The following is a 26411-nucleotide window of genomic DNA, read 5'->3' as shown; positions in this document are numbered from 1 at the left end:
CAGGCCTAGTCATCAAAAGGGCTCTTGAAGAGTGAGACTGTGGACTAGAATTGGTGACCTAGGCAACAGGCTCCAAGCTGGTCACTCGCAGTAATGGCTTGTTAAAAAAGCATCAACTATAACCTCTTCACTTCTCTTTTAAGTGAGAGTGAAGACCTAAAATAACATCTGTTCTATTTGCTCTGTTAATTTTTTTAAAAAATGAACTATTCTTTCTACTCTAGCAGTTCCAATTCAGGAATCATTTAATGGTTATTAAAATAAGACTCAATCTCTAGACTTAAGATTTGGGGTTAAAGAGCATTATTCATACTCAAAGGAGGGGCTTTTGTTTGTTGTGACAGAGTCTCACTATGTTACCAAGCTAGTAAATGAGACTATTTTTATGTAGCAAATTCCACTGTCGGAAATGGATTGCATACCCTGCAGGGGAAGGTAAACAATCTACTGGACTATGAAAAGAATCATTAGAACTGATTCTTACTTATTGCTTATCAGAAAGAAGAAAGCAGAAGCTGCCTGGCGTGGTGGCACTCTGGAGGCAGAGGCAGGTGGATCTCTGTGAATCCCAGGCCAGCCTAGTCTACAAAGCCAGTCCTGGACAGCCAAGGCTACACAGAGAACCCCTGTCTCAAAAAACAAAACAAAGAATAAGAGAGAGAGAGAGAGAGAGAGAGAGAGAGAGAGAGAGAGAGAGAGAGAGAGAGAGCAGAAGTTATTACTAATGTTCCGTAAACAGACTGTCACAGGCATTTCTTTATCGCCAGGAGGGCCAGAGCATCATGGAAGCTATCCTTTGTGAGGAGGGCAAGTTCCAAGCGTTGAAGGGTTAATGGTAGGGCCCTTTATGTATAAAGCAGATTATATTGTCTAGTTTGAACAAAATTAACGCTAACAAAATGGACAAAAGATTTGGAAATCCTATTGAGATGTTACAAATTGACCCTGATAACAGGTGACCAGTGAAAAAAATGTCAGAGTTGATCCTTCTGCCTCCCATACAAGCTTTTAGTCAGACATGCTGTGCGAGCCATATTTTAAAATAGTCTAAAAGACCAGTGGGTCTGATGGCAATATAAACATGCCTGACTGGAAGCCAGCCAAAAATATTCACAAACAGCTCGTGGGCCATTTGAACTTGGGGTGTATAGGCATCGTCTTTAACAAAAAGCTTCACACATCCTGTAACCTTTTAGTGTTTGTATGAAAAATAGACGTTCAAGTTGGAATTTCATTTTTATCTAATATTGGACTTTTCATTTTACATGTTTTGTGAGTGTATGTGTGATTTACAAATGAATAAATATGCACATATTAGGAATATGTCTTCCACACCTTTTCTGGATATGACCCTTTTGCAAATGCGTGCGTGCTGTTGGCCATACAAAGTGAGGGTGCCAGTGTTCTCCTCACGTTCCAGGTAAGATCAGGTGGCCTCTATCACACACAGAAAAACAAACGCTGAGAGGCAGCAGCTAAGCCAAAATTAATGCTGCTAGAAAAGAGCATCGCCTAAAAGCAGAAAGCCAAAGCCCTAGACAATTTGATGACTTGCTCAGCATCCCAGCCCTAGGTAAGGGAGACACTGGGACTCTTCTAAGCCTCCGTTGGTTCTGTTTTTCCTAAGGAGAATTGTCTTTCTGTGTGCTCTCAAAGAAATAGAGGGAATCAGACAGAGCAAACACTATAAATTCAAACAGAACTGAAAACCATCACAGTAAAGTCATGAACGCTGTAGCCAGCAAGCTACAGAAGCCGATCTATGTTCTCCGTACTTACAATAACTCCTGGGTAATAACCTCCCACAGTCACATTCTGGGTCCTGGTAGTTGCAGCGAGGCCCACCGTGAGAATTAACACGGACACAATAAGCAAAGTCACAGTGACATAGATGGAGTTTCGCTTCCTCCTATTGAAAGCGCCTGTAAGAATAAAGAGACATTGAAATTGCTCATTTCATCTGGGAAAAGAAGAGAAAATTTACTAATAAGGTTTTTCTTTCCTCTCCCTATTGGTAACTGGGATATCTCTAGGGAATGGAATTATGGTAAAAGAATGAAGCTTTCCATTTTGCAGTCATTAGGTGCCACTTTTCTAATAAAAAAAAATATGTTGCTTCTCTGAAAATAACAACAGGAGAAAACTCACCCGTTACATAACAGCAAAACAATTTTATGTTTTGACATTCTATAAAAGATGTGTCATACCCACTTAGTGAAATGTTTTTTAAAGAGTATAAAAGCATATGATGAATAGGAAGTGTTTACATGAGAGGATTAAATGAAAATAGTTTAAAGCCAGTAGGTCGCTAAGAACCTTCTTTCTTAGAAGCTGGAGATATGAAATTTCATTTTTAGTGTAAATATCAGAACTGAGCCAGGAACCGGCATTTTATTTTTCATTTATTTCTGACATTTGCTGCCTCATGCATAAACTTAAAAATGGTATGTTGACCAGATTTGTCACATAACAAATGTGTGTAATAAAATAAATGTTTGAAAGCTATTAGTCCACAAAGATTTGTATCCGCAGAGGTAGACGAGAAGGATTATAGCTTAGAATTATCCTTATGTAAGGGTGACATAAATACAAATGGTAAGAAACCCATGCTACTGCTTAGGGCTTATCAGACACGATAGCTTTAAGCAATATATATATTGCTTTATATATGTATATATATATATATTAAGCTTATTAAGTCAGATGGAAAAATGGTATCTAGGCCCACTTTCCAATTTAAAATTTTTAAGGAACCAAGCACTGCTCTATACTAGGAACTAACTTACATTGTGCAGGCATTTCTCTGGCACAAGGAAGGGGTCCTCAACAAGAAATATCCTGGGACAATTAACCACCTTGGAGTTCTCCGGGGGAAAAAAAATAGCCACATAGGCCACGCAACTAGGATTTGATTCTCCTGAAGCCATAAGGAGACTAGGGATAAAGAAGCAGTGGGTATGAGAAATGCTTTAAGTATTGTGAAGGGACCTAAAAAGAGCCTTCGCTTCTGCCTGTCTTAAGACCCAGGGTCCAGAGAGGCCTCACTGCACCCTATGCGAGCTGTGGCGTAGAGAAGCTGACCAGACTGAACCACCTCGAGGAAAGGGAAAGAAAAGAGGAAGGTGGAAGGAGGGATGGAGGCGATCCAGAGAGACCCAGGAGGCTTGTCGAGAGTGAGAGTTCATGGAGAGGAAGGGCTGTGGCTGTTCTCTCAGCCTCCTGCAGATACCTCTTTCCATAGAGAACAGTGTCAGAAAATGCCACCATGGGTCTTTCCCAGTGCGATCTTGGCTGAAGGCTCTGAGGGGAGGGAGGAGAGAGAGGCTGGCGGTCTCCCCTGACGTCATCCTTGAAACTGAGAGCTGTGACTCATCAGGTACAAGTCTAATACAATACTGTTCTCAGACTGTTTTACATCAAAATGAAGAAGCGGCCTGAGCTAGTATAGGCCTCTAACAAACACAAAAGCTCCACCCCCACCCCGGGGTGAGAGGGAAGGGGGGGTTGTAAATGAGTCTGCTCCGCAGAGGGCTAGGAAGCCAGGCCCCCAGGCAGAAAAACAAAAAGGCCTAGCCACCTGTGCGATGGGGGTCCTTTGTTTGTGGTAGTTATCAGGGATGCAAATGGCAACCTAATTGTTAGGAAACTAATGAACAAAGACCAGCAATTTGGACTGCCTGGTTCTGGGATGGGCATAGAAGGGGTAAGGATGGACAGGGTTTTTGTTTGTTTGTTTTTTTGTTTTGTTTTGTTTTGTTTTGTTTTTTTAATCAACCTACAGGCTCCTTATCCTTTCTTGCTGCTGTCAGAGCACCTAAAGGGTTTTGAAAATCAGGGTTCCTAATTCTATTTCATGATAGATATTTTGTGAATCTCCCAGTTGGTTCCACTGTCGGCCTCGAAGCTAATTCTACCAACACAGCCTCCCGTGTTTTGTTTTGTTTGTTTTTGGTTTTGTTTTGTTTTGTTTTGCCTTTCTCTGTCCCCAAATACACCAAGAGCCTCTTACACAGAGACTGTGTAGCCTTAGAGATTAAATTGGAGGAGCATGCATGTCTGCATGATGTTTCTAATGTACCACCCTAGTGACCTACTCATGCCTACCGACTGACCTTTAACCCTACCCACAGCCCTTGAATCTTCTTGGCAAATATTACTCTAACTCTTAAGACCACAGGAGCCAGGTTAGAAGAATGACTCAACAAAGCACATGGTGTCATTTGAAAGTCTTTTTTTTCCCCCTTTGCTTTAGAATCTGGATTGAAATTCAGTCCGTTGAACAACCCAAAGATCCTCCCAGCCTATAGGGGCCTGGTCTCCAGATAAGATTGGTTTTTGGATGAAATTGACAAGAAAAGTTGTAGGGTGCTAGTTAGACTATCCCCTGCTGTGCCAGTCACCCCTTAGTTTATATTATAAAGACCTTAATTACATAAAGTCAAGTGATTTTTAACTGCACTTGGAGAATCTACTATTTTAAGGAACTCCTGGGTAAGTTCTTTTTGAAATAAAGGGACATCTCTCCCTATTTGCCAGTGATTTCAATTTGACTTGTTACAGTTCATTCCTACCTGGAACAAGGCATACCTTACAGCACCCTGAAGGTGTGGCCAGGGATCCTAAAGGCAGATAAGTGTAGGGGCTTAGGCCATTTGCCTGCTTGTTGCTTGATTTTAGACAGCAGGGAAACCCGGTTCTTACTAAAGTACAATTTGGGACTGGCCTTAGATGTTTCTGTGAGTATGGGACCATCTTATTTAGGTTTTGTTTAACAGATTAATATATTTTTAAAAACTCAGACACTATGAGCTACTTAAAAACACCCTCAAAGAGCTGGAAAACAGTGATGTTTGCTGTGTCAGATACACAGTAGCTGATAGTTACCAAATAAGCAAACAAGTGGCAACATCTCATAACTGTTTTCCTTCTAGTGAAAAAGTCGGCTGGAGGAAGTGTGCAAGTAAATTTGGCTATGTTCATAGAAATAACTTTTAAAAATAGGGTACCCTCTGAAGGCTCCCCAGAACTGAAAGCTTAGTGGCTAACGTGTCAAAACCATAAGAGCTTCCCCCCCCCATCCAGATCCCATCTACTTGGGACCAAGACTATTTCTATTTAAACACCTATTGCAACCAATAGCCGTGAGAATCCAAAATCTCCTTGTCGGCATTGCCTGTTCCCCCAGCAGCCTCCCTGCAGAACTGCAGCAGCCCTCCCTCTCTGCAGTGCCCCACCTCTACCCTAGCTCTGGAAGACTGTGATGCAGCTCTAGAGGCACCCAGTTATTGGCTGGCTTCACCCTTCCAGGCAGGATCAGCTCACTTCTATTCCAGTCCCTCTAACCAAAACTCCTCATCTGCATTTGACTCGGAATCCCTCCACCACAAAATTTACCTTAACCAGTCAAGCGCCCCCTACCCTAATCACCCATTAGCTCAGCTTCTAATGTCCTAGATGCCTTACTCAATACGTATATAAACTGTGACAGCAGGGTTCTTCCACAACTCATACAATGTCCACCAGATCCAGGATTGTGCATCCGACAGGAGCCAAGCTGTGAGTTGCTTTAAGATAGGATGCTGCCTCTGCACACTTGTGCTTTACCTTGTACATATTTCTTGATAGCCCCCTCCTAAAAGAGAGCATGTAATCTTTATTGGGAGGTAGCCAAGATGCTCACTATCCTGCTGTGTACACTGCAGTGTTCGTGACAGGTTAATTCTCAGGCTCGAATGTTTAAGTGGATTAGGGTTTGCTTACCTGAGTGAGCTTTGCTGCAGAGTGGATCTCAGAAGTCCCAGCCTTGAGCATCCCTGGAAACAGGTGGCTGCCTACACAAGAGCCTTATAATGCTCTGCCAGTCTCCCAAACGTTTACCTAAAGGCGCTGAAATCCACTACTATCACCTCTTTAGTAAATTATTCAAGACGTGGAGACATCAAAGATGGCTCGATAAATTACAAATGTGTTGCTGGGGGTGAAGAAAATGCCTTGTTGTAGTAGCGGTGCATTAGCGCCTGGGGGCGCTGTTGCCAAAGTGGAGGAGGGGGGAGCTGAGAGATGATGAAGGGGCGCAGGAGTCCAATTACTATATTCACAATTCCCAGTGTCTGCTCCCTTTAAAGCCTTGGACTAACAACTGATCCCGAGCCAGCCAGCAAAAGTAGTGCAGGCACCTTGGTGCAGTGGTGTGTGTGTGTATGTGTGTGTTACACTTTATTTTGGGGGACTGCAGCTGTGTCTTGCCTGTAAAAGGAATCCTCTCAGAAATGCTGCCCTTGGAGGCAGAAACATTAACCCACTCCGTCTCCTCCTTCCTTCAGTACAAGAAGGTGGCTTTGCCAGAGCTTAGTTAAGTGGGAGTATCCTAGATGCTGATTCAGGCTTGGGCTGTGGGACCAGCGCCAGGGAACTCCGAGGAGACTCCCCTGTCCAAACTGTGGGAATGTAGAGTTATCACTCTACTCAAGAATTTTCTAGTGACTTCAGCTTGTGTAATTTTACCAAAACGTCATTCGTGGTGAGGGTTCCTTGTCTATATGAGATCCATGACTCCCTTCCCTGCAGTACCAAACCTGGGCTGGGCAAGTCCACTCAGCTTCTTCCTGTTGCGCAGACCTTTAGAAAAATGCAGGACAGGCTGAGGTCCCCCACCCAACCTCGGGAACGCAAGCAAGAACTCTGTTCATCTTGTTCTGAAACCCACAGAGCAGTGGCAAGTGGCAAGCCTTTGAGCTCTGGGCCTCCAATCTGCTTAGGCCCGGGCAGCCACAGGGCTCTGGGTGGGGAGGGCTGGTTTGCAGGTGGTTGTTGCACGCAGTTGGAATGGACGCTGCGGAACCGGCCCTCACGCATCCAGCTTGATGTCTGGGAGCCTGGGGTACATTAGCGCCACAGCTGGCCAAGGCAAGGAATGCATTTGGTGTTCTGTGTGCCTGTGTATGCACGGGGTGGGGCGGAAGGGCAGGGGGCGGGTGCTGGAGAATCTGGTAACGCTGGGCTCTAGATTTGGACCCCAGTCTTTGGCCTCGTTTTGTATCTGTTTCCAAATAACGATGGCCTTACAAATGAAAAGCACGAGGCTTATACTGAGTGTGCCAAAAACACTGGAAATAGGGGTATTTCCAGGATCCAGGTGATAACACTTTCAGGGGCCCTTTCCTTGAACGAAATTTGTTGCGACTGAGTCTTTGGCAGGCAGCAGAGAGCTCACGCTGGGCTCAATCTTTTTCCTGCCCCTCCCCCGTAGATGTTCCAGCAAATTCATCGGAGAAGAGCTGAGAAGACTGAATGACAGAAATTCGGGACAGAGGAGTTTTGCAGAGTGTGAAGTATGGTAGAAAAGGCGACTTGGATTTGGTTAAAGTGTGTCCCGGGCACATTTTAAGATTAGGTGGAATCATTGCTTGACAATCCTCTCCCGCTTTCCCAGACTCCAAATTATTTTCCCCTCCCAGCTAAATCACAGGGCTCAAGAAAGTGCCTAACAGCTAAAGGAAGGGTTGTTTCTTTCTTTTCTTTCTTTCTTTCTTTAAAAATCCGTCTGTAGCTACTGAAAAGCACCCTAGAGGGACCTCCAAGTTGGTTCAAGACGGTAGCAGTCCCCTAGTTTTTAGAAAGGTGTTGAAAGGTGCCCCCCCCCCATCATCCCGCTGAAGAGGAAAAGCGCGAATTCAGAAGATGCGCTGGCTTGCGCCTGGTCTTCTTTTCTCATGCTCTCCCCCCTCCCCCCCCCGCCCCGACACACACACACACACACACACACACACACACACACACACACACACACACACACACACACACATTCTGCGCATTTGGAGCAGAGTTGGAATCAAATTCAAGGACTGTTGATCTTTCTTGCTGCGTATGTCCGGGCTGGGCTGTCTTGAGTGATTCCTTAGGAATTCCCGTCCCGCTAGCATACCCTTTTTTTTTTTCTTCCCCCACCCCCATTCCCTGAGGTTTTACACTCTACCCAAACCACCCCCCCTCCTCACGATCTGCGAAGTGTAAATCAGCTCCCCACCACCACAGGTCTGAATTTCAGGATAGCACCTAGAGAGTTGGGGGTGGGGTGAAAACCCTGCTTCTAGTTATCATTAGTCGTGATCTTAGAAGTGATAAGGACTTTGCAAAGGAGCATGGAATCGAAAGCAAAGGCACAGGTTAAAGGGAATGTTTTGTTGCCCAGACAGCTGGGATTTACCACTGGCTGCAAGTCTATATGCACACGCACATAAACACGCACATACTCGCACTCCGGGCTAGGTAGGGATACTCCAACCCTGGCTTGGCGCTCCAATCTCCGCGCATCACACTTATCACAGCTGGGCCGCTCCCTTGGGGCTCTGGTCCGCCTCCCAGACACTTGAGTTAGTGGGTCCCCATCTCCATTGCCCTCTGGCTCTGGGGCAGCCAGGCACCGGCTGTCCGGAGGACAACGCACTTACCCTCTTACTGCTGCCGCCCGGAGGACAGGTCTAGCGGCTAGACTTACCCATGGAATCGGGCAGGGACATGTCGCTGGACCGCTGCTGAGTCAGGGACTGATGCATGGTGAAAGCTGTCCAGTTGTCCCTGTCCCCAAAACTGCTTCAAGAGCCCCTGGCTCAGGCTGCCCCGCAGAGCATCCTATCCCCCTGCTACCTCTCTTGGTCTTTCGGAGCGCTGAGACTGACTGCCTCGGGTGGAGAAGCTGCAACCTAAGTGCTGCCTCCCCCTCCCTTTCCCTCTTCTCCCTCCCTCCTCTTCTGCCTCCCTCTGCTCTGGGAGGCACCAGCACTGGCGTCCGTGCAGCATCGTGCGCTTGCGCAAGACCCCCCCTTCCTCCCCCTCGGCCTCCCCATCCTAGTTATCCACCTCCCAGCCTCCCAAGCCAGACAGGGAGACGGTTTCGCCCCTTGGGGCCAAGGCTGCACAGAGGAAGAGAGAGAGAGAGAGAGAGAGAGAGAGAGAGAGAGAGAGAGAGAGAGAGAGAGAGAGAGAGAGAGAGAGAGAGAGAGAGAGAGAGAGAGAGAGAAAAGAGGCTTCAGCCTGGGGCCAAGGGTCCTTCTGTGTAGTTTGAAGAGGGTCTTGGGCACTCATCTTTTTACAAGAGTTATAATTGGGGAGGGGGACAGAGTCAGGGGTTAGGAGCGGGAGAACGCACACACAATGACACAGACAGACAGACAGACAGACACACACACACACACACACACACACACACACTTGTGCAGGTCTGATTTTACAGCTTCCAAAATGACATAATGGAGCTGGAGATGATCCAGAGAAGGGCCACTCTATAATCAAAAGGATGATGGTGGGGGGGGGCGGGGCAGAATGCCTTATGAAGATAGATTAAACAAATGCGGACTCTTTAGTCTAGAACGATGAAAGCTGGGAAGGGATGTGACCAGAGTGTATAAAATTATGCAGTTAGAGACAGAGAACACAGCCTTATTCATCACAACTGAGAATTCTAGAACCAACAGACCCCTAAGAGCTATAAAGGAGATTCAGCTAAAGAAATCATGACACTGTATTGGTACCCCAGTTTAGACTTTTGTTCAAGGCTTTTTAGACCACAGCAGCCATGCAAGGGAGAAAGAGGGATTATCCATAAACCCATTTTATAGATGAAGAAACTGAGTATCAATTGAAAAACACCATGGCTTTGCAGCTACTAAGTAACAGAGGTGAGATTCAAACCTGGATCTCAAGCCAAGTGTTCTTATTACGGAAGAGGCTTCCATGGCCCTGCTCCCACAACCCTCATGTTTTTGGTTGTGAGCTTAGCCTTTAAGCACTGGAGCCATTTCTTCAGCCCTGCTCCTACAACTCAATTCAAGTTAAATGTAAAATTCTGCAGACAGGCTGGGGAGATGGGTCACTGTGTAAAGTGTCTGCTCTGCAAGCCTAGGACTGAGTCACAGTCCCCAGCACCCAAGTAAAAAGTCATGCGCAGCAGCATCTGTTTGTACTTCCAGATCTGGGGAGGCAAAGATGGGAGGAGCCCTGGAGTTGCTGGCCAGTTTCAGATCCAGTTGTAAAATGCTGTCTCAAAAAAAAAAAGTGGAGAGAGTGATTATGGAAGACCCCTGACATCTAGCTCTATTCTCTCTCTCTCTCTCTCTCTCTCTCTCTCTCTCTCTCTCTCTCTCTCTCTCTCTCTCTCTCTCTCTCTCTCTCTCTCTCTCCTATCATGCCTGACTTGAGAATGACTTGGATGCAGGAAAATACTGGTTCCTCCTAGCTCTGCCTTGCTAATCTGCTGGAAGACATTGTTTCCTTACCCAGGAAATATAACCAAAGGCCCCTGCCCTGTCTTGCCTTCCAAAGGAAGAAAAGATTCTTCCCGAAGGTTAAAAAGGAAGGCTTTTGTAAAGAACCTGGGCACCCCAGGGGCCAAGTGGAATGCTGTGTCAAGTATTATTAGCAGTCCCACACTACAGACGTGGTTTAAAGATCTGTGGCACATGTCCTAGATAGAGGAGACAAGATGGCCAGTCTTGTAAAGATGTGTGTCTTAATCAAGCTTGGCGGATAGGTCATTCTCCAGGAGCTCCACAAAAGCCCAAAGAAAACTTGTGTTTACAGTGTTGCAATGATAATCTCTCCATCCTGTTTATTTATCTCTTCCTTCTACCACTCTGAATATCTCATATTTAATGTGAAGAACTCTTGCAACTGGCACTGATTTCTCAGGAGTGCTTCATAATTAGCTGATTTCTCCTCTGTGATAGTAGCCTTGAGGAAAAGAGGTTGTTACACAGGCTAGAAAAGACTGCTTACCACCACCCTTTTTAGCGATGCCTGGCTCTCCTATAGCAACCATCCAGCTAGAGAGCCTGAAAATGCCAAATACAAACTTGTTACTGTAGCTTTAAGTAGACTCAACGAAGCTTTTTCATTTCAGAAAGAAATGGACTACCCATCAAGTGAAGCTGAGAGCATATGGTATTGGACCTTTATGAAAAGAGCCACAAACCAGTGAGGACCCCCTAATGAAGGGAGGGGAAGGCCTTGCCTTCTGCAGTGTCTGTATTCCTGAGTCTTGAGTGAAAATTGAACATAATTTCTAAAAGAACTAGAGGAGCTAGCTGTTTAAAAAGACTTGTGTTCTGTATGTGTCTTCCATACTGTCTCTTGGCGGGGCAGAGGGCAGGGCATAAGGGACTTGGAACACAGCAAACACTCAGTCAAGTTAAAAATGACTTTGAGACCAACAGCAGAGACAACAGCAGTGGCTGTAGCAAGGCAAGGAGCATCAGCAGCCTTCTCCCCAGAAGTGGTGCGCTTGTTTGTATCTAGGAAAGAGGGAGGGGCTAGAATGAGAACGTGGTGTATGGCGGGAGGGGGGTTGGGAGGGGGGACTTACCTCAGGTCCCTAAACTTCTTTTCATCCGAAGAAAGTTTATCTGAATTCAGAGTGAGCTGTACAATTAAAAAGCAAAGGGCAATTTTTCATGGAGTTCATCCCGACTTTCTACCTGTCAAAACATGTACAGATTTTATGCATAAATAGACTCTTAATAAATTTTACCAATAGGCAAGCCATCTAGACGAAGGAACAGGTAGGTATTTCATGCAAATGGAGGCTACTGTAAAATTGCTTGGTTAGCTTCTGATTTTAAAAAAATTATTAAAGTAGCTTAAAATAAATCCTTTTCATTGCAAGCTTAATCAAGCATACAGTGCTGCCCTAAGTTGCAAACTATTTTACAGCATCAGGAAATTTTGCCAATGGATCTGCAGCCTAATTCTCTCTATCTTCTTGAAGCCAATAATGAAGACTCTTCCCAGAAGCCTTCAGACTAGAAAAAATGCCAGATGGCGCTCTGTCTCTAACACATTCACCCTGGGAATACTCAGACAATCACCTCCTTATTTTGATTATCAATTTGACTTAGTTAAATTACTGTAGTACCTTCCAGATTCCAAACTGGATTGTGGACCAGGATGGTATGTACACATACACACACATATATTATGTATGTACATAATATACGTGGTGGTAACACACATATTTATACACACTTGCACATATGTATGCACATCTAAACCATTATCTCAATATACTGATGACTGCCACTTACTTCTCAGCTTTCAGACTTCTGTTGACCAAAGACACAGAGGAGCTTCAGGAAAATGAGGATCCTCAGAGTCCATACATTCCTAATAAGGTTGGGCATTGTATCTACTAGATTACTTTACGTCAATGACTAGTACTCAGTATCTATATTGAGTCTTTTTTTGTTTTTGAGACAGGGTTTCTCTGTGTAGCCTTGGCTATCCTGGACTCGCTTCGTAGACCAGGCTGGCCTCGAACTCACAGCGATCCACCTGCCTCTGTCTCCCGAGTGCTGGGATTAAAGGCCTGCACTACCATGCCCAGCCCTCTATACTGAGTCTTTACTCAAGAGAACCATAGTTAAAGGTCTTCTTCCAACCATGAAACTTGAATGGTTCCCATTGTCAGTTGCTCATTTTCTCTGAGTAGCAGGAAAATAACAATAGCACCAGGGAACAATGATGATAATTGTCTTTGCTTTGTTGTTGTTGCTGTTATTGTTTATTTTATGATATACTTTGATCATTAAACACTACTTTCCAGTACCAGTAAGCAATTTATCATAATGTGATATTTAAATGGATGGGCCGTCATTTAGTTACCACTCTACTGGCATTGGACATTTTAGAGGTTTCCAATTTTCAAACTTGTATAGAGCACATTTCTAGCATCATTTCTAGCAGAGGCTACAGTTCTACACTTAAATTACTGACTAAAAAGTTCTATACTGCACATTGTTAAACAAATTTTTATCCCAACACATAAAGTGTGAATGCTGATCCATTTTCACACACATGCACACACACACATACACACACACACACACACACACACACACACACACACACACACACACAGATGAACCTTTCCAACATGGATGCCCTTTCTCAGTTACCCTCCAAAAAGTTACCAGAACTCTGATTTTTAATCATCAAGTCCATATACTTTTTTGTTTATTTTTGCAAATGTATTTTAATTACAACACTTCCCTCCCCTTTTCTCCTTGTATATACTCAACCCTCTCTCTTCTTCCAACGCATGGCTTCTCTTTCCACCACTTGTTATTGCATGCATATAAGTATTTGCATATACATATATATTTCTAAATATAACCTATTGAGTCCATATAATGTTATTTGTATTTATGTTTTCAGAGCTGACCATTTGCCAACTTCTCTGGAGAGGATCACCTTTCCATCCCCTAGCTTTCCTCAGTTGCCTGTAGTTCTTTGTGTAGGGTTGAGGACTCCTGAAGGCCAAATTCTTTAAAGTTTTTAGTATGAATGTAGATTGCCCTCTCAAACATTGGTAGCAAAGCACATGGAAATGTCTGTACCCCCATGTCCATTGAGTTTGCCATGGAAAAGGAAATACTTAGCTGGTGACACATCAAGATAGAGTCATCAATATGCAGAGATAGTTAGGAAGCCTAATTGGGCTTTCACTGAACAAAAAGCACCCAGTAGGTACCACAGATATAGTGTACAGAGGCTGAAGTCAGTCCCAGCAGATAGACAACAGTTGCAGCCCACAAGTAACTTTAAATGCTCCAAGAACTCACATGTTTGTATCATTGTATTCTTTTTGGAGAGAGAGAGAGGGGGGGGGGAGGGAGGGACGAAAGAGGCATGGGGTGGGAGAAGAGAAGCAGAGCAAAGAGACAGAGACACACAGAGAGAAACAGTCAGCGACAGAGAGACCTGATGTTTTGTCCAAGCATATATCTGTGTGTGCTCGGTGCTCAAAGAAGCCAGAAGAGGGTGTCAGATTCCCTGGTATGGATCTATTGAGTCCATATAATGTTACTTGTATGTAGCTCACTAGTTGTGAGCTACCATGTGGGTGCTGGGACTTGAACCCAGGTCCCTCTTGTTGCATTCTCTGTGGTTCTCCTTTGCACATACATGCAGGTTTCTATGCTAATCACTTAGCTTACACCTAGGATGGAGCTGACATTTCAATGCTTGTTGAATATATAATACTTTGTAGTTTCAATTTTTTCTGCTTATTAGAATAATGGTGACACTGTAAAACTTTCCTTCGCTGTTGATCCACGTGTTGCAGCAGACCACCAGCTCCCCACAACTCTGATGTTTAATAAAAATAAGAATCTATAGGTTGATTTTCATTCTTCCAGAATTTTTCTCTGTGAATATTTTTACTTTTGCTCAACAATGTTGAGAAATAAGCAACCCTTTCTAAAAGCACAATTTTTGAAATAACAAAACTGTACATCTTTTCCTAATCATTATAACATACTTGATAGTTCACAAATGCCTCACATCGAAGTCCATCTTCAATGTACCAAACTCAGCAGGAGTTCATTCTTAGGTCAGAAGAGCTCTTCCACCTTTATGAGATGTATAGAGTTGTTTCAAGCAGGGAGTGGAAATTCCATCTCCGTTCTTATCATTAATGTGTGGTAAAGAGCATCAGGAGAGTTGTATGAAAATGAATAGAACAAAACCATTTTTATTTCCAGTGACATTGTTCGGAAACATTAGCAGAACATCACAATGATACAGGGATGCACATTTCTACCCAATTCTTGATAGGAATGTTCTGAAGAATGAGCAATCTGTTTCCTACTGCAGGAAGGAGATGGTTTCTTTGTAAGGTCAAAGGATTTGTTTTCCCACAGAATTTCACATCCCCCTAATGTGTAGGCACAAAAGTGCAACGGAGAACAATAATGTGCAAAACAATAGGTCCTCTGAGGCCAGTGTGATAGTAAAAGGGTTGGACGGTGCCTGCGTTTTAGAATACATGCTTAAGTGTCAGAATACATGCAACAGCTTCTAATAACTTTTTAAAATGTCAAAATCAGAGTGTGATCAGCGAAGGAGTAAATGCAATGAATGTATTTTGTAGAGTAAATGTTTATTAAAGAAAAATAACCATACTGAAAAAATCATCATGCTTATTACTCTTTCATCAGTAAATTGGTAGGGGGAGATGGTGAAGGCAGCAGCTTTGAGCCCACAGGAACTATTTTGGTGAAACATTGAGGGATATCTGGTCATTTAAACACCCTGGTTTCCCTGAGGGCAGTGGCAGTACACAGAGTCCTAATCCCCCCAACTGTATATAGAATTCAGTTAAGCCATAACTGTCCTGTTTCCTTCCTCTAATTAATCACTGAGCTCAGTACATCCTTTTCCCTTTTTTCATAAAAAAAATTCATTAAACACCTAATTAAATGTGGCATTGTCACAGGCAGGGGCATATTTGTCCAACTGCTTCGTTCAAGTTTAGCCTGGAGAGGATTTCTGTGTTTAGTAGTTTCTGGGAATCGGTAGATTTGCTACCAGTTAAAACTGCTCCACAGAACCTTTAAAAATGTTTACACTCTGTGACCCAGTAATTCCACTTCTGGGAATCTGTACTAGGGAAAGAGAAATCTGGACCGAGATTGATGTGGAAGGACAACAATGGCAATGTTATTTACAGCCTAAAAATTGTAGGGAAAAATACTCAAAATTAGGAAAATGATTAAGAAGGTGATGCCACAGCCACATGATGAATTTGGAATACATCTAGTAAAATCATTTCTTCAAATATTTAAAAACTGTAAATATACTAACAATGAAGAGAGGGGACGGCTAAGATGTAAATGTATGTTTAAAATTTCATACGTATGCAGAAAAAATCACTCAATGGACACTTGAAACATTATCTGTACCTGGGTAGAAGAATGGCAAATTCTTTTGTTTTCCTGTATTTTTCAATATATATATTATCACCCTACTAAAATTAGCATCAACCACACAATTCCATCCAATAAATAGATGGGTGCTAATTATATTCTCAGTCCTGCAGTGTATGCTTGAAGTCACCCAGGATATATTGTTAGATTCCTCCTCCTCCTCTTCCTCTTCTTCCTCCTCCTTCTCTCTGTCTCTCCCTCTCTCTGTGTCTGTCTCTGTCTGTCTCTGTCTCTGTGTCTCTGTCTCTGTCTCTGTCTCTGTCTCTGTCTCTGTCTCTGTCTCTCTCTCTCTCTCTCTCCCTCCCTCCCTCCCTCTCTCTCTCTCTCTCTCTCTCTCTCTCTCTCTCTCTCTCTCTCTCTCTCTCTCTCTCTCTCTCTCTCACACACACACACACACACACACACACACACACACACACACATTTCATTCTGGTTTGCCTTTGTACAAGTTTCAGAAAATGTGACACCTCTTTCAAGGGAATTTGTAGTTCTCATTGGTGTGATTAATGCTTGTTGGTGCTGGAGGGTGGGCAAGTACTTATCCTGGTGCAGCTGTTTATGCCCCTGAAATGACACCAGTAGAGGGCTGTCTACTCTGTGAATCTCCTGAAAGGAGCAGTTTGGTTGAAAACTGGCCTGCCTGGGAAGAGAAAAGGAACTTTGTGCAGAAACTCAGGGGAGAGGGATAGACATTTGAGGGCAAGACAGAATAAAGAGAGTGATTCAGGCAGCAGCAAAGTGTGCTGGAGAGGATTTCCCTGCTGAGATGTTTTAGTGTGCTTCTGTTGCTGCCTTGTCTTGCCTCAGTGGGAGAGGATGTGCCTAGCCCTGCAGTAAGTTGAGGTGCCAGGGTAGGTTGGAACCCATGGGGGTCTCCTCTTTTCCTAGGAGAAGGAGAAGAGAGTATGGAGGGAGGGAGCATGAGGGTAAAACCGGGAGGAGAGGTGGGAGGGGGCTGAGAGCAGGTTGTAAAGCAATTAAAGAAATTAATGACCAAAAAAAAAGGAAGAAAGAAACAGAACTGAGCTTATAAGGAGTCTTATTGGAAATTGGAAGTGAAATGCAACCAAATGCATGTCTGTCTCCCATCTCTGTCAGGAACTCAGAATCTTTCTGCACCAAGGAAGGAACTGTTCAGTAAGGACTGCCTTCCTTTAACAAGAACTCTCAAAGGACAGAAGTGACATGCACAGGCAAATCTCAAATCATACAAAATTACATTAAAACATGAGTCTTCCCTGTCCCAATTTCACTCTTCAAAGGTAACCTCTATTGAAAGTCTGATGTATATATTTCCAGGCCTTTCTACTTTTTCCTCTCACACACAATAAGCACAAGTACACACATATTTGTAAATGTCATGAACAAAACTTGAGCCATACTATAAACATAACTCTGTAACATAAAGAAACCCAACACTTTTTATACATCTATTTTCTATGTCACTATATGTAAATTTACCTCTTTTTTTTTTTTTTTTTTTTTTTTTTTTTTTTTTTTTTGCTGCGGCATATTACTCCATAGGGGTTTAGATTTTTAAAAACTCTCCATGATTGTACATTTAATTTAGTTCCAGTTTTTTATACCTATAAGCAATGTGGTAAACATGCCTGTGTGCACGCCACAGAATCAATTTAAGGGAAAATCTTCCTTCCATCAGATATGCATTACCTAACCATTTGCAATTAGTTTCCTGGGCTCTGGAGAACAGTTTTTAATGGCTATGCCAAATGTTCTGTAGCATCCCAAATAGTCCAAGGCATCCTTTCCAATTAAGTTGCAGTCTACTACACACTGCATTTTAAATTACATTGTGCTTTAAGGACAGGGAGCTGTCTTACATTATTGATACAGTGTTATAATGTCCTATCTTGATATTAATATCCTGAACTTGAATGAGCACTGTCTGAAGAGCTTGAGGCTGCTGGTACCTATGACCAAGGGTAGCACAAATTCAAATGCATGATTGTTGCTCCTCCAATCGCACCCGACATCTCCCCTGCATCTGGCAGAAGGCCCACTTTTACATAAAGCATTTATATGCCCCCTATCGGCTGACAGGAAAGAAGAAGGGAAGAACCTGTATGACTATCTGAACCCATAAAGAAGACCTACTGCTTTCTGTTACCCCCAGTCCTGTCTGCCTCCCCTTACCCAAGTGAAACAAGTACTCACTGTTTCAAACACACTCTCTGGCCATCTCCAGGCCCTTATTTTGATGTCCTCCTTGGAGGTGAACTTTTAGCCATTGTGTGACACCTCCATCAAAATTTATTCTTTTTTAAATGTCTAGCTTACTAGTATTGACTTGTATTGGTGTGGCCACATGTTCTTTAAATCTTGGGGTCAGATGACCACTTTTTATCTGTGGTTATTTGGCCAAATCAGCAAATCCCTCTGAGCCTCTGTTTTAATGCCTGTAAAATGGGAACCATTCAGGTCCTTGTTTGCAATATTTCATAACATCTTTTCTCACAAGGTTGATGTAAAGATGAAGCTACATGGGATGTAAGGAACGGTTCCTTGGTTATAAGATGTTAGTATTCCTTATGACTTATTTGTTTCAGAGAAAGTAGTTTGATCTCACACTATTTCAGTTGAGATTTCTGGATAAGAGGGTGTGAGGCGACGACTTAACTACAGTAAAAAGGCAGACAGTGGAGCCACGATGAGATAGGGAAAGCTTTCCAGACATTCAACCCCATATATGTAGAACATGATGTTATCATCATGAAAAAAGCTGACCAGAGCCCCCTAAATAGAACTGACAGAAAGATCTCTGTTAGTGTGGAGTCTCATCAAAGGAGAGGAAGACTGGTAAGAAGACGGCAGGACAGCATAGATTTCCATGGGCTGGCCTGAGGCTCTGTCTTCCCTGGGGAGGTGTGTTCTAGCAACTGTTTGGTGTATTTTTAAAGGTCAGAGAGGCTTTGGCTCTATAGGATGGAGTGGCTGTGACACCTGATTAATGTCTGCGCAGTACTTTCCAGAATGAAATTCAATCAGCAGAATGATTGCAGCAAGCAGCTGCCTGGAGGAAAATGATCCTGTTCTAATGGTGGCTTGCTTGATGTGTTGGCATTGTAGTAGGGCACGTACAATATTAGTTCAACCCAAGGGGCCCCAACTAGGACACTAGATCAACTAGTAGGGAAATTCAGCAAGCACCATTGGCCCTTCCTTGGCTCTGCATAGTGTCATCACTGTCAGACTCTCAGCTCCTCCTCACTCCAAGGACCTTCACTGTCAGCCTCCTTCCCATGCTTTCCCATGTCCTCCCTGTCAGTTCTTTTTACTCCCTCTTATCATTAACCATCCCCAGCGTCCCCTCAGATCCATCATTCCTGGTGCTTTCCTCACACTGTGGCTTGAGGCTTTCAGTGACAGCTTCCTCACAACACAGTTAGTTACACATATGTATAAGCACACCTCCCTCCCTTCCCCTCACAGGTATTCTCAAGGTTTAAATGAAATGAAACCTCTCCTCCCAGAAAATGAAGGGGAGTGCTCAAGTCTAATTAACCCTTCTTCCCTATTTTCCCATCAGAAGCACAAGGGTGATTACACTGACTTGCAGAAATTCTGTGCTCAGTATTATGCTCTATAATAAGTAAGAAATTCAGCACAGGCCTATGTACCTGACATCTCTTACCACTCAAATGATGTACGCTGTATGCTAGCTGATTACATGTGGCACTCCTCGCCAGGATGTGTGGATCTGTGGTATGAGATATTTTTCCTAACAGAAGATATAATACAGTTGAGCTAGTCACAGCTTCTTTGCAGGACTTTGTTTCCCTAGTGAGAAGGTTTTGTTTTTTTTCATTGAATCTGAGTGTCCCCGGAATCACAAGTATGTGACTCAGAGTAAGTGTGGTACTTGAAACTATGAAGTCCACAGTCCACAGTAAGAAGAGAGCTTTGCGGGGTCAAAATGAACCATGGCCTGTAGGCTTAGATTTTTCAAAACCTACTTTATTTAGGGTTCTTAAATGCTTCAACCACCCTTTTAACCCACCAACCAGAGGTAGGGGAGAAAGAAGGTTAATAAGAAAAGGGTTGTGGACCTGTTTAGAAGTAGTTCCTTCGGGCAATTCTACTCTTTGTTGTCAGGATATCAGCAGTCCAATCAAATAGCAAACACCAAACAGAAACACAAATCAGTAGCTGTGGCACAATCCAGCAGAAACAGCAAGGTGCCACCAAATCAGCACAAATCAGAGGAAGCGGCCAGAATCAGCTGAAATACCGTGAGAAGTTCTCTGGAAAGTTTCGATCTAGGAAGTGAAGACTAGCAAAAAACCAGTGAAGCATTGCATGCCGTAGCAATGCAAAAAGAGTTGTCTCACTATCTGTGGGGTTCGATTTATATTCTTTCTAAACATCACTTGCCCTCTCACTTGTCTGTGTTCAATAGCCTTCTCTAACATAAAGGCTGATTGTCCTGTGGGTCACTGAGAACACTTCAAGATTTGTACAGCTCTCCTGAGGGCCTGGTGTAGGAAATAAATGTGGAATCCAGGGAAAACTGAAGCTACGTTAGTGCTCCTAGCCATAGTAAGTTTTGCTTGTGGTGGAGGAGAACCATAGAGATGGAATAGGAATGTGGAGAACTGGGATTCGTGGTTAGAAGACACTGCAAATAGCATGTTGCAGACCCTCTGCGAGCACTTGAAATTTTGTAGGGACTAGAAATAAGGAATTGCATGCATATCCTGCTCCCTGGGAGTTCATAATGAAATAGAGAAGAGACATGGTTAAAAGATTATTTCATCCAGGGATAACAGCACAGACCTGTAATTCTAGCACCCAGAAGAGACAAAGAAGGAGCTTCACAGGGTGGAGGCTAGTCTGGGCTGCATGACAAGACTGTTTCAAATTTTTCAATACAAACATTTAAGAATGTTGATAAAAGTGTGTTCTGGTAACTAAGAGAAGACTAAAAGACCCATAGGCTGGAGGTGCAGAGGAAGCATCACGTGACTTAATTATTAAAGTAGTCATTCGTTCTCTATGAATGTAGTCAGGCTTTGTTCATTATTGTATGCCTAATGGTGAGGGTAGTACCAGGAATAACATAGAAGCTCAATTAAACTCATTAAACAGATGAATACGTAAGCTATTCCATGCGCTTAAACACTTGAGATACATGAGGAAGATTATTTATGTAGATTTCAGTCAAGACTAGATGTTTTAGAGGTTGGAGAGATGTCTCAGTGGGTAAGAACACTTGCTACACCATCATGAGAAACCCAACCCAGATCCTAGTACCCACATAAAACACTGGGCATCCTCCAAACACCTGTAACTCTGACTTCAAGAAATCTAATCCAATTCTATCTTCTGACCTCCATGCCTATATAGGTACACACACACAAACACACACACACACACACACACATGTACACACACACACACACACATAAAATCAATCTTTAACAAGATTAACAGGTTTAGATAATTCAGATTGTTTCCTTCCTTTTTGGTCTACTATGTAATTGTGTTAAAGTAGGATATGGGTATCTTCAACTGTTCTCACTGAATTGTTCCTTTCCCTTCACAGTTCTAGCTGAGACAGTAGCTATGAAACATAACAGGAACCAGGAGATTCTGGTAGTGTGGAAAGCTGGTGTAGTTGTACGTGTGCATTTATTACTGTTACATATTCTGAGTTACTGACCATTTTAAATTATAAAAGGTACTACCTTCTGTCTATTAACAAATTTTTATCCCAAAGTCTATTTTGTGTGTAATATGTTTGCTTCAACTCTCCTTTGGTTGGTTGCAGGATCTAGTTTGATCTCTGTATTTTAACATAATTGTGCTGTTTTAATCTAAACCTTTGTCTCTTGCAGATAGCAGGTAATTGGATCATTTTTTAAATGTGTTAATTAAATTTGTTCTTTGATGATTTCAATACACATATATAATACATTCTAATTACTCTCACCCCATCCTCTCTTATCTGTTTCCTATGCCTGTCAGTCCCTCCCTCTTTTCTACAACTTCTTTCCCCCATATTTTTTAATTGACAGGGCCGGTCTTGTGTAGACACAATGCAGGTAACTGACGCTACTGTGCGTTCATGCTTGCAGTGGCTATGCCATGCCCAGAAGATGGTATTCCACATCCCTTCACACTATCCTCTGAAACTTACTTTCCTTCTGCCTTTTTCTCCCATGATGTCCCCTGAGTCTTAGAGAGGCTGTTAAACAAATGCCTTGTTTAAGGCTGAGAGCCCAGCACTCTGAGCAACTGTGAGTCTCTACATTCACTGCATTTACTGCAAAGAGAAGCTTCTCCTACCAAAGCTGACAGCACCGTTTATCTAAGGGTATAAAGGTAGGTATTTGGAAGCCAGTTTCCTGCCATGTAAATTTAACTCAGTAACAGTAATAAGTTTTCCTTTAGGGCCTATGAATCCCAAGCCATGTGATTTTGTCTGGTTATAGTACCAGGCATGGATTCCCTCCTGTGGAGTGGGCCTCAAATCTAGTCAAAGGGTCATTAAGCAACCACCCTCAGAATAGTTGGGGCACTATTGCACAAGCTGACAAATCTTGCCTGGATGGATGGTATTGAAGTCTGTAGGGTTCACATCTGGATAAGATCATTTGGATCATTTTTAACAGACATTTTCCTGCCATAATAAAGCCTATTGCTTCTAACTTAAAATTTAGTTAATAAAAGAAAGAATACAGGGGCAAAGAGGAAAAAAGAACTTTCTCCTGGTCTAGCTCCATTTGTTTCCTTCAAATTTATCGTATAAATTACAAATCACGTCTGCACACATCCGATGTGTAGCAAGCAGATTTCTTGTGATTGCTTTCTGTACTTGTCTCTTAAATCATAAAAGTAAATACATACTGTGATTTGTGTAAAAGATGATCACCACTAAGTTATTGTGAGGGAAGTGTTACGGAGCAAAGAGGGAGTCTATAGATGTGCCAATGCAGAATGGTAGGCCTGATGCTTTCCTAAACTCCCACTCTGTTACTTATGCTGTCACTGAAAAAAAGGACTCAGTTTTCAGGTGTACAGAAAAGAGAGATTGAAACATGGGTGTAGAATATGACAAAACTGGACACCCACAATTTATTAAGATAATTTATACAGTTAAACACAAAATGGGGCAAATGGGCCTTTGTGCCTCTATCTTTCAACATAGACTCTGAATTGACATCATCCTTTACTGTGGATTAGTAAAGCTTTATAGATTGAATCAATATAGAGAGACAAATTATAGCTATATCCAGAATTCCACGAGCTTTAACTAAGGTACTTAAGTGATGGTAAGGGGGTTGTTAAGTATAGAGGACTAATTCACATGCCTCAACTCAACTACTGGAATCAGTATTTGGCTGAAATTCTCTATGTTCATTGTACTCATTATGTTGAAAAATCCTCTAAGTGGGCATGGATACTCTGAGTAATAATTTAATGTTTGTCACTTTAAACTTGGCTCAGTTAAATAAGATGCAATAGTTTCATTAAAATAATGACTATAAGCCAGACATGGTGGCACATATCTTTAATCCCAGCACTCAAGGAGGCAGAGGCAGGTGGATCTCTGTGAGTTCGAGGCCAGCCTGGCCTACAAAGCAAGTTCAGGACAGCCACGGCTACACAGAGAGACCCTGTCTGAAAACCCAAAAAATTAGTAGTAATGAATATGGCACAGTATGACATAAAATAAGGTCTTCAATAATGAAAAAGTATAAAACTTAGGCAGCAAGGGTAACTATCCCAACTGCTTTTCTATTTAATATCCCAAATTTGCCTGTTTTTAAACTGGAAAAGATAATGTCTCAGTAGATAACTGCACTTCAGTAGAAGTCACGTCCATTAAGGGCCTTATGCCCAATAGCCAACATTACTGGAATTGACTCTATCCAATTAGCAAGCAGTATAAATACTATATTATTATAGGTTGTTATATCCAATGTCTATTTCCACAACTTCTCAGTGTAGTTTGTCATCACCTCTTAAAGGGTACAATATGCCTTTACAAGGCCTTGCCATTGCACATAATCTTTTGCAGGCAACATTACTGAGGCCTCCTTTCTTCACAATGAACCTAAATCTGGACCCTCTAGTAAGTCCTATCTACAGGAGACATTGGTCTTTCCCATCCTCTTCATTTACTAGCTGTCATGGTACTGAGAGAAGTCAACCTTTTCATAGGCCTTTGGCTATGCATGGATTCATTCACTTTATGGATGGCATGTCACCAGCATACAATATAAGGCTCAGTGGAACATTATTATTTTCTTCTCTTTGACAAGATGTCTCTGAAAAGAATGTGACCAAGAGTTAGCACAATTGGTTACACTTTGGACAGCCAATTGAATGCCCTGGCCAACAAGCGATCCTATATACACTTTGTATAATCTCTTGAACTGTTGCCTTAAATTTGTTCCTTTTAGAATAAAGGACTTTTGAAATCTCTTATTTTATAGATACTCAAAATATAAATCAATGTAACACGTATCTCTGCATAAACTAAGGTCACAGTAAATGCACTTGCCAAGATAGTCCTTCTCCCTTTTGCAGTTTCAGGCCCTGAAAGCAGGCAAAGTACCAATTTGCTTTTCAAAGAATAATATACTGTGCTCTTGAAGAAGGCACTCAGCATAACGCCCACCCCCATGGGCAGCTGTTTTAATTGAAAGCCTAATGCACTCTTTGGAGAACTCTTAAGTTAAAAAGTAACAAATGGACTCCACTGAACGTCACTTTTGCCAAAGGCACTGATTAATCTAACGTCTTGCATAGGGGGCAGCATTTTCTGCATCAGGGCCATATAGTCCTTCAAATGCTATTAATATTAGCTATATATTGGGGATACCTGTCATGTTCATGGTTTTCCATGCCCATGTGACCCTTGTACTCCTAATTAAGTGGCTGCTTCACTTCTTAGGAAGGCACTTCTACTCCTCCCCAAGTCTCACTTGTCACCACTTTAAATTGGTGTGATAATATCAAGGCATCAATCTTGACACAAGTCCTAAAAGTCAGCACTTCTTTGACATCTGGTAAAATTCCCAATGGTATAAAGTAGTTTAACCATAAATTCCCTTCTCCACTATGCTTCCACAGATGAAATCCCTAGTCAAGCCCCAATCTTTGCTATACAAACAGCACACTTCTTGCTTATCCCTATGTGGAAGCCATTAGTCCTTGAAGAGCCCATGGAATTATTGGAACAAGCTAATCACTCCCTTCCATGGGAGTGGAAGTTCTGATTTCGGGAAACCCTGCTGTTCACTTTGTTATCACGTACCACTTCTTGTGGTCTTGCATGATACAAAGTGTCCTCCTCCTTTAGGTTGTCTGTATTTTTTACTGACTGTCAATCTCATCTGAGCAATATCAAGCATCACGTGTTCAACTGTCTCCATAAACCTATGAGGATCCATTCTTTACCAGTGAATTGAAGACATGACCCAAATAAGAAATTTCAAAGGGGAAAACGTCCTGTACACTCACTTACGTAGCTACTGGCTTTGTTTTTTTTTTCTTTCTTTCATGTGGATCTAAGTTAATAGTGTCCTTTCATTTTAGCAAGTATAGTCCCTTTTTTTTTCATTACTTAAATGGCAGATCTACTGACAACATACCTATTTGTTAATCTCAAAATTTCTTAATTTCTTTTACCTTTTTTTCTTTGAGATAATATCTTCCTTCACCCCAGCTACTCAGGGGTTGGGATCACAGCCATGTTGCCACCATACTCAGATTCTTCTTTTTCATTTTAATGAATAGTCTTACTGTATATGCAATTCAGTTTGTAAGACTGCTTTCACCATGTTGCCCAGGCTGACCTTGAACTGCTAATTCTCCTGCTTTAGACTCCAAGTAGCTGGGATGTTAGGGATGTACCACCTCTTTCAGCTTACATGTAAAATTCTTAGGTGACAATATTTTAATTTGAATATATTTCATGCCATCTTACTGCCTTCTGGCCTCTGTAGATTCTCATATGAAATTTGACTTTTTATTTATTTATTTTAAATTTTATTTTACTAATTTATTTTTATTATATCTCAATGGATATCCCATCCCTTGTATCCTCCCATTCCTCCCTCCCTCCCATTTTCCCCTTACTCCCCTCCCCTATGACTGTGACTGATGGGGACTTCCTCCCCCTTTATATGCTCATAGGGTATCAAGTCTCTTCTTGGTAGCCTGCTATCCTTCCTCTGAGTGCCACCAGGTCTCCCTATCCAGGGGACATGGTCAGATATGGGGCACCAGAGTTTATGTGAAAGTCAGACCCCACTCTCCACTCAACTGTGGAGAATGTCCTGTCCATTGGCTAGATCTGGGAAGAGGTTCGAAGTTTACTGCACGTATTGTCCTTGGCTGGAGCCACAGTTTGAGCGGGACCCCTAGGCCCAAATCTGCCTATCATAATGTTCTTCTTGTAGGTTTCTAGGACATTCTGGATCCTTCTATTTTGCCATTCTCCCACGCTTCTCTCACCTAGAGTCCCAATACGATGTCCTCCCCTCTGTCCCACTTTCCTGGTAAGTGAAGACTTTCATGGGACATGCCCCTTGAGCTAGTGTCCAGATATAAGTGAGTATATACCATTTGAGTCTTTCTGCTTCTGGATTAACTCACTCATTATGATCATTTCTAGTTCCATCT

General features: G+C 42.6%; 2 protein-coding genes across 4 annotated transcripts in view; one reads left to right on the top strand and one right to left on the bottom strand.

The window, feature by feature from the left end:
• TMEM255A (transmembrane protein 255A) overlaps window positions 1-8787 on the bottom strand; it is a 57155-nt gene extending 48368 nt beyond the window's left edge. The window contains exons 1-2 of one of the 3 annotated variants that reach the window (XM_084788753.1): window positions 8498-8787; window positions 1780-1922 (exon numbers count right to left, since the gene is read on the bottom strand). In XM_084788753.1, the coding sequence (XP_084644879.1) occupies window positions 1780-1922; window positions 8498-8555 (201 nt within the window). In that variant the 5' untranslated portion in view covers window positions 8556-8787. The remainder of the gene's footprint in view (window positions 1-1779; window positions 1923-8497) is intronic. The other 2 variants (XM_084788752.1, XM_084788754.1) reach the window with 2 other exon arrangements.
• ATP1B4 (ATPase Na+/K+ transporting family member beta 4) overlaps window positions 1-26411 on the top strand; it is a 123431-nt gene that overhangs the window by 55813 nt on the left and 41207 nt on the right. The window lies entirely within an intron of this gene.

The sequence above is a fragment of the Acomys minous genome (assembly GCF_964271855.1).
Source record: "Acomys minous genome assembly, chromosome: 7".
Classification (NCBI taxonomy): Eukaryota; Metazoa; Chordata; class Mammalia; order Rodentia; family Muridae; genus Acomys; species Acomys minous.
The sequence above is the reverse complement of the archived record's forward strand: the minus strand, read 5'-3'. Positions and strand labels throughout refer to the sequence as shown.